We start from the raw sequence: 9,356 nt of genomic DNA on the forward strand, positions 1-9,356 counted from the left end.
TCTCCTGTTTCTCGATCCCTGTTTTGACGAAAGTTTCTCATATGGACCGGAACGAAATGCCAAGCAAAGTCATAATAGAAAGAAAACACAGATTTCGATCAGATGCATATAAGCTCAGTGAAAACAATTGCAACGACTTTGGGCACTCGGATCAGCCTCAAAATGATCATTGAAGTGTTGCTTGTCAAATTATCGAGCACAAAAGGTTATTGCACGCTTTCCATTGCAGGACCTGAACTCTCGTATTGATCAGACATCCATCAAGAACGATCCATCCATATTCCATTGGTGTCAAATTTTCATGCTCTGATTTTGTGATACTGCGGCACAGTAAGTCCCAATCCACGCTCAGCATGTCATGAAGACCGATGCTTCGTGCTGCCAAGTTGCCGACTTTGTTCCTATTGCCTGGATGTATCGTCGTTCTTGTAGAAAACATGCTGTACTTTCACAGTTCGACATCGCTACCAATTTGGTGGGAACTCTTACTATTCTTGTATTTCACCGCCCGCTGAATTTCGACGATTTTCGAAATGATGACTACTATCAATAAAAATCCCAATATGAAAAACCATTCACTAAGAAATCGTACTATATGCAAAGAATACTCTCTAAAGTAACTCTAGATAAAGTAGTTGATTAAAAGAAGAATATCAAAAGTTGAAAAAAAAAAAAGTACGAGACTAAGGATCCGTTCATTTCGCATAAAATACCACCTTTTCGGAAAATATTTTCTAGAAAGTCTTTTTTTTTTTTTTTTTTGGAAAATGATTATATCAACTTTGAGTGGAAAATATTTTTCACCGTTCGTTAACTAATTCAATTGTTTAGGAAAAATTATCAAAAAATTGAATTTTAATATGTTTAATTGACAAAAAAAATAGTTTTATTTTTAAAAAATGAATTTTCAATTTAAAAAATCGAAAATTTTATTATTTATTATTTATTATTTTTCTTTTTTTTTTTCCTTCCTCCTTCCTTCGCCGCCGCAGCCTAACAATGGCTAGCTGCCCGACGGCTAAGTAAGACGCGGTCGCCCATCCGGCGAGCTCAAGGCTCAGCCAATCTCACTCGAGCTCGTCGCATCTAGTGGCAAAGCTCGGGCTCGCCTAAATTGGAAGCCCAATATCTACCACAAGATCCGGCAAGCTCGGGTGTGACATCCTGAAATTCGACTCCGTTTCGACAAAGTGAAATTGGCATTTCGTCGACGTGTTTACAGTCCTTTTTCTCGAGTCGATCACTCACGAGTTAACTAACCTATTGGGTGAAGGCTGTTAAGGGATGTATCTGCAGTAAAATCTCTAAAAGCTACTTAATTTGTTGACTTGGACTAAAATCACGCCTGATCGATTTTTAACCACGAAATTGAACTCGATTTCGGGAATCGAATTTTAAGCGCATCATAATTCTTATTTTAAGGATCCTGTCTCATCGTCCGTCAAATTATTGACGAATCCGAAATTTCAATAAAGAAATTATCGGAGGATTAATTGAAGACCAAGAGAAAATAGAAAGGAAAAGGGGAAGAGAAAAGGAAAATATGAATAATGATATTAAGCATTTTCTTTTTCTCTCTTTTTCTTTCTTTTTCTCTCTCTTCTCTCTCCTCTCCCCCTCCCCCTTCGTGCGCAGCCCCACCGAACACCCCCCTCTTGCCAATTTCAAATTGGCTTCTTCCTCTCTCTCTCTACTTTGACTAGTCAAAGGCTTCTTCTCTCTCTTATCTCTTCTTCTCTCTCCTCTCTCTTCTCCCCCATTTCCCTCGTGACCGAACCCCCCTCTTTCTTCTTCTCCTTCTTTCTTCTTCGTGGAAACGGCGAACCAGAAGCTGCAGCTCGCCGTCTGCTCCGTCGCCGCTCGTCCCGCCGCCGCGCCGCACGCCCGCGCCCGCGTCGCTCACCGCCGTGCGCCGCCAGCCCCGTCCCTCGCGCCCAGGCGTCTCCCCGTGCGTCTCCAGCCGCTGCCCAGCCTCCGGCCACCGCCTACCTCCGTCCGGCCACCGCGTAGCCTCCCTGGCGTCCCCTCACCCTCCGCCGGCCTCCCCTCGCCGCCCTAGCCGCCGGACAAGCTTTGTTCAGCCAAGAACAGCGGCTGGAAAAATGGGTTTCCAGCCCTGTTCAAGGCCCGTTTTGGGCCGTTTCCGCGCCCCGAACCCGAGTCGTGGTTTGGGAAGATTTGTTCCTCACGTCGCCCCCGTCAGATTGATCGCATTTGCGCGCGATTTGGTACTAATCCCAGATTAGTTAGCTAATTATGCTTAAGGTGGGTTTAGTTTTAATTAATTATGTTTAGGTTGTTAGATTAAAATAAATTATCAATTATTAGTCAATTGTGATGCGATTTAGATAAATTGAATGTGTAATTAGCAAGTAGACGTGGTATACTATTTATTGGAAGTGTCTCGGGATTTTTCCCGACCCTTAGTGGGCTTCAATTTGGCGATTCGGGCCTAAGTGAGATTTTTGGCATTTAAATATTATTTTTCGGAATTAAATTAATTAATTATTTATTTTCCGAAAATTCAACTAAGGATATGGCTAGTGACCGAATATTATGCTAATGACTGTGGTGAAGTTCGTTTATTTAATCGGGCTTTATTTTAAGCTAAATTGAATTTTTAATATTAATTATTTAATTTTCGAAATTAATTATTTATTTATTTATTTTCCGAAAATTCAACTGAGATAACCCGTGACCGGAATATTATGCTGATGATCGTGGTGAAGTCCGTTTATTTAATTGGGCCTTATTTTGAGCTAAATGGAATTTTTAATATTTATTAATTTCGAAATTAATTAATTATTTATTTATTTTTCGGAAATTAAGATTGAGATGGCCGACGACCAAAATCTCGTGCTGATTGTCGTGGCGCAGTCTGTTTATTTATTTGAGTTTTAATTTGTACTGAATTGATTTAATTGTGGATTTTTAGGATATGTTCTAAATTGATTATTTGGGTAAATTGAGTACGAATTAAGGTTGTGGATAATTGCTTTAGAAATGGGATGAATCATCATGAAAGGCACGTGGCTCGGTGAATAGTACATCATCTCGGAGAATGCACGTGGCTCGGTGATTTGGCATATTGTTTCGGAGAATGTACGTGGCTCGATGATTAGTACGTCCCCTTGGAGAATGCACGGGGCTTGATGATTAGATATATCACCTCGGAGAATGCACATGGCTCGATGACGAAGTATGTCGCCTTGGAGAATGCATGTGGCTAGGTGATTAAGTGTGGCATCTTAAAAGAGACACATGGGCTCGGTAATTTGATGCATTACCTCGGAGAATGCACGTGGTCTCAATGAGTACATTTGGCATCTTGAAGAGACACGTGAGCTCGGTGACTTGATGCATCGCCTCGAAGAATGCACGTGGGCTCGCTGATTCAGAATGACATTTTAAAGGGCACGTGGGCTCGGTAAATTAATGCATTACCTCGGAGAATGCACGTGGCTCGGTAATTGGTTTTATCAATTGAGACTGTATAGCAATAGCTTGAATGACCGGGAAATGGTCAGGCTGATATGTAATCGACTAGGTCGATTGATCATTACTTTGATTTGATGTCATGGATTGATTGACTGATTGAAAAGGACCGTGAGTGGTCTTATTGGCTTGTAATCGACTAGGTCGATTTGATCAATGCTTCGATCGGTGATATGATTGCTTGTGTGCCTATTATGAATTGTACTGACTTGCAGGTGGGATATGAGGCCAAGGTACGTCTTCTGCCCTGTGCGTGTATAGGCAGCCTATAGTATAATAGTTTACTAATTGGGCTTAGTGGGGTAGAACTCGCTAAGACATAGTCTCATCCCAGTTTGGGGAAAACATTTCAGGATCCCGACGAGGAGCTGAGGAGGAGGAATTTGTGAAGGAGAACTCGGAGGTAAAATTTGAGGAGAAGAATTTTGGAAGAAGAAGATAATCCTGAGAGGGGCCTTGAGTACGGCCTGAATGGATTAAGATCCTATCTTCTTTTGAGATCTCCATTTTGATGTGAATAGTTATGAAGTGGTTGGTGTTTTGTATAAAAGTTTGGTTATAAGTTTCAATATGAAAAATATGGCCATGCTTTTCTATCCTATCGTTTTATTGTCTGGGGATTTTAACTGCTTCCGCATGTGCTTAATAAATGAAAGGGTTGGCGATACATAGTCCTGGGATATTGCATTATAAAATTGACTAGATGTGAAGGATGTGTGCGTACTCGAGGATCGAGGCGTGACATCGGGCGAGGCCCGAGCCTCGCCCAGCTCGCCGGATTTGGCGAGGCCCGAGCTCCGCCCTAGGCCAGCCATGCTCCACCTCACTTGATTTGGCGAGGCCTAAGTTCGTCGGGCTCGGATGAGCTCGGCTTCCCAAGATTGAGCTAGGTAGAGCCTCGCTGGCCTAGGGCAAGGCTCGACTGGCTCGCGGCCGATCGTCGGTCGCCACCGTGGCCAACGATCGGCCAAGGTTGAGGAAGAAGATGAAACGGAAAGAAAGAAAAAAAATAAAAATAAAAACTCGATTTTTTAAAAAAGTAAAAAAGAAAAAAAAGAAAAAGAAAGCATAAAAATAAAATGAAAATGTGTTGGTGAAAAAAAGTAAGGTGGAAGAAGTTATGGAAAATGTTTTCCACTTTTGAAAAGTGGAAAACAATTTTCCTTGACTTATTCATTTTCCATGAAACGAACACTAGAAAATCCGGAAAATATTTTCCTTAAAGTCATTTTCCATGAAACGAACGGAGCCTAAGACTTACTATAACCAATTGAAGTCCCCTACCGTACTTCAAGTGGAGCGGGTGTTCAGTGCAAAATAGAGACTTAACCATCGGACTTCCCATACTTCGCAAGTAGATACGGACAATTATCTCATAAACTCTCAGCATCGAAAACAGTTTGGATGTGAAGCTCGCATAAGAGATATCGAAAACGGACAATTATTTTTCTTGATAGATTTCTTCGTTTGGAACAAGTGTGTGCTTAACCCTACAATCCTCCTTGTTTTCTAGATTTGGCTTTATTTTGTAGTGGTTTGGCCTTTGCTCTACTTCGATTTGCTTTACCATGAAAGTTAATGTACTTCTTGTATATCATTTCGAGCCACCAATATAATTTTTTCTGACCAAAAAAAAGAAGTTAATGCTTCCTAAGTAAAGAGTTAGTTAATTTTAGTTGGTGTTCATGGATCTTAACTCACTGTTTATTATGATAGGCATTTTATAAATTTCGAACTTACGATAAAAAAGTTAAGTTACACAATTGTTTATATTATTTTAGCTTTGTCCCTAAGGAAGAACTTTAGCACTTTTATTAACCTAAGTAGGTACTTTCAAGTTTAAGTTAAGTTACACAATTGTTTGTATTAATTTAGCTTTGTCCCTAAGGAAGAACTTTAGCACTTTTTTTTTTTTTGGTAAGGTGAACTATAGCACTTTTATTAACCTAAGAAGGTACTTTCAAGTTTCTGTGCCGCCATTCTATGTATCTTTCTGTTTTTTCACATTTTAATTACGATATATTCTTTATATCGTTCCAATTTAGTCATATGTCTTTGAATAGACTTGAATTTTGAAAAAAATTGTATTCAGGTAACATGTAAATGATCATGCTCAATGTTAATGGATTGTTTGTGCATCGTATGTGATATTGAAAAAAAAAATGATTTCATTTATTGTGGATCCTTGTGCAAAGTTTGTTGATTCACAACGCTTTAACAGCATAATAATTTGACACAAAAGTGTGAATAATCGGCTTGAGCTTCACTTATTCAAATCTCTCTCTCTCTACACGCCATAGAGGTGACCAGCACGGCAACAGTATCCATCAACATTCGACCACCATGGTGGTCACCTGAAACAGGGGTAGCGATGTCGACAACGGCTCAAAATAGAGTTTTCTTATATTCCCAGGTATATATTTTAGTCTATTTAAGTAAAATCATATCGTCTGCTAGGCATTTTATTGTATTTCTCCATATCAGCCCTCATATCAGATCAAATACTTATATCACATCACACCAAATCCAGTTCACCTTTAAATACTGACAAACCAAATGCCGCATTTGATAGATGAACTTATAAATACAAGTAAAAGGGAAAATCAAAGCATGTCACTTATTTAAATAGTAGCTTATACATATAACAGGGGACTCGCCCATCATTCAACTTATTGCAATTCAGATTACTTAGCTTTATGGATGGTAGCTTATTTGAATGGATACATAGTGGAAAGAGTTTGATCTCGCACCGGGCTTCAAACTTGATCATTCCTGAAATGGATAATCTTCGACTCTCATCCTACAGGCTCCAAGTTGGACTTGAGCTCCAATGCTTGTGCCGCACAATACATAAATAGAGTCTCGAGCTTCGGCCAGGCAAGTGGTGCAGTCATCTGCCCCCATAGCTTCGTCGCAGTCTGCATGGCCGTAACAGGAACCATGTTGGTAGTAGTAATTGTTACCTTGGCTTGATGTAACTTCCGTTAATTGGTATATGACAGCATATTTATCTTTGGCGTAGGGGTCCTGCTCGGAAGGGTACGTCCTCGCACTGCATATTCTGTACTTCAGTCCAATATCAGGAGTTTGACACTTGACAACATTGCACGAGCAAAGTAACCAAAGCAGAAGCAGCAGTTTCACGATATGCTGTGAGAAGGTATTCATGGTTTGGCACTCTCTAACACCTTTACTTTCCTGCTTGATTTTTCTTGAAGTGGTTCTGTTATATAAGAGAGACTTCACATAGGTTTCTCCACCTACTCGTCCTTACTCAAGGGTGAAAAGCCTAGAGAACGTCAAAACCAATTATTCATTAAAATATTTTTTCTCTAATTCAGTTAATCTCTCCAGCTTGGACGTTCGAATATCCATTTTCCTGGAGCAAATTTCGAGATCAATATTAAAGGCAGGACGAATTTGTTGACATCATCTCTTAGATATACAATTTTTACTCGCAAATATACATTATGCAAGACAGATTTCATGACGTCATCCCTTACCATGATTGTTTCTTGTTATCCTTGTATTAGAGAAGAAGCATCCATTAGTTATTCCTATACTAAAAGAATTAAATAATCACCACACACCAAGAATTCAATTTGTTTGTTACAACAAATTAAACTTTTAAATAATTAGCTGCACACCGGTCGTGACGATATCATTTATGCAAGATTTTCTCAATTTAATTTTAAGGTTATCATTTTAAGATACTTTGTTTTTCTTCTTTTTATATTGTTTAAGGCTCAGATCAATTCATCAAGGTAAGGTTAACTTTTTAAATCTAGTTAAATTCTTCCAAAATTTGTGGCTGGGAATGCTCCCACAATTTCAAGGGACCCTTGAGCATTGGCGGGCTGGGCTTGGACCACATAAATGGGCTCTGGGGCTTCCGTCGGTCGAAATTTAGTTGCTGGACCTGAAGTCTTGAAACTGTAATGTCCTTGGTTCGTAAGTTTAGATAGAACTCTGCACTATGCTGAGAAAATGAATTTGGGATAACGAAATTGCAACATTGTTTATCAACAGTTGAATTCCGCTGATATTGGCAGATTCAATCCTTGAGAAAAATTTCTTTGAAAATTGATGGATTTGAAAGCAAAATTCAGGTGCCAACAAAGGTTTAGTAAACCTTCTTTTAGCACTAAAGTTATAAGGTAATCCTTGCTAAGTAAAGAATTAGTTAACTTTAGTTGGTGTTCATGGATCTTAATTTACTATATATTATAAAAAAATTATGAAAGAAAATCAAGTCACACTATTGCTGTGTTATTTCAGCTTTGCCATTGTCCCTAAGGAAAGAACTTCAACAGTTTTTTTTTTTTTTTTTTTTTTTTTGTAAAAATATCTCGTAGATACTTTGGGCGCGCATGACACCATTCTGTCTGAAATAGTTTACGGAACAGAAATAGAAAGAATTTCTAAGCAAAAAAAAAAAAATTTTACTCGAAAATAGAAATTCGTTTGATAACGACACAAAATTTCTTCCTTTTAGACAGGCGGCGATGACGCCAGAGCGGCGACCTTTAATATAAAAAATAAAAATAAAAATGATTTAGTAACAAAAAAAATAATGAATAAAATAAAATAAAATAAAATAAAATAATTCATAAAAAATAAAATATAAATATAATTTTATTTTAAAATAAAAATATCCTTAAAAATAAATTTATTTTATTTATTCTATTTTATTTTATTTTACGAATAAATTTATTTTAAAATGATTAAAAATAAAAAATAAAAATAAAAATTTATTTGGCAAAACACTAAAGGCAAATAAAAATAAATTTATTAAATTTATCATAAATAAATTATTTTTATTTATCATTTTATTTTTAGTTTATTAAAATAAATTTATTAAATTTATTAAAAATAATTTATTTATTTTAATAAATTTATTTTTATTTTTAAATGAATAAAATGAATATATTTATTTTTATTTTTAATAAAATGAGAAGAGGCGGAGGAGGAGGAGGAGGCAGAGACGTAGAGGAGATGAGGGAGGACTTACCGAAATTAGGGTTTAGTGAGAGAAATTACTTCGATTTCTCTTCCGAAATCAGTAGAATATTTTAGCTTATGATTTCTTTTCCAAACCTATTTTGGAATAAAAATCTATTCCGAAATATAAAAGCGAATAGGTTTATCAAACGGATTTCTCTTGAAACAGGTCAGATAGAAAAACTATTTACGGAACAGAAATTTTGGGTTGTCATGCACCCCTAGGCGGCCGTGGGAGACACCACCTAGAGTAACCGAGGGTCATCATGGCCTCGCCAACAATCAGCGAAGCCCTGACTGCCTCATCCAGGGCCTTCACAACGAGGGTAGCCATGTCTGGGTGAAGCCCACCTCGCCCTCACCGTGAGGCCCTAGGGGAGGCAATCAGGGCCTCGCCGACTATTGGCAACATTGCGACAGCCCTCTTCCTCTCTAGGCGGCATCGCTCGCAGCTGCCTAAAGCTAAACGCCGCCTAGAGCAGTCTCACCTAAGGCCTTCATAGCCAAGGCAGCTGCGGTCAGCAAGGGTCGTCGGTGACCCTCGCCAACCCTCAAGGAAAAAATGAAAAAGAAAAGAAAAATAAAATTTTAAAAAATAATAATAAATATTAAAAACATTAAAATAGTATTTTCCAGTGGCCATGTCAGCTTTTCTAATGAGGCAAATTGGAAGTGGCATTCAAGTGATCGATTTTTCAAAAATAATATTCGTATTGCCCCAAATCTAGGTTGTCACATTCTCCGCCCCTTATGGCACAGCAAGGTCTAGGTCGTTACATTCTCCACCCCTCAAGGCACAACGTCCTCGCTATGGTTCCACACGCTGGATCTCTGAGCTTTAATCCTTTAGGCCTCACCAC

The 9,356-nt window shown here is 38.3% G+C and overlaps 1 protein-coding gene across 1 annotated transcript; it reads right to left on the reverse strand.

Moving 5' to 3' along the window:
* Positions 1 to 6,261: 6,261 nt before the first annotated feature.
* On the reverse strand, positions 6,262 to 6,663 carry LOC120287399 (antifungal protein ginkbilobin-like protein). The gene has a single exon (XM_039300186.1). It carries the CDS (start codon positions 6,661 to 6,663, stop codon positions 6,262 to 6,264), a length of 402 nt encoding a protein of 133 aa, XP_039156120.1.
* Between the last annotated feature and the right edge of the window lie 2,693 nt (positions 6,664 to 9,356).

The sequence above is a fragment of the Eucalyptus grandis genome, chromosome 8 (genome assembly GCF_016545825.1).
Source record: "Eucalyptus grandis isolate ANBG69807.140 chromosome 8, ASM1654582v1, whole genome shotgun sequence".
Classification (NCBI taxonomy): Eukaryota; Viridiplantae; Streptophyta; class Magnoliopsida; order Myrtales; family Myrtaceae; genus Eucalyptus; species Eucalyptus grandis.

Excerpts from the sequence above, each read along its gene's own strand:
- LOC120287399 (XM_039300186.1), bottom strand. The coding sequence starts at position 6,663 with ATGAATACCTTCTCACAGCATATCGTGAAACTGCTGCTTCTGCTTTGG.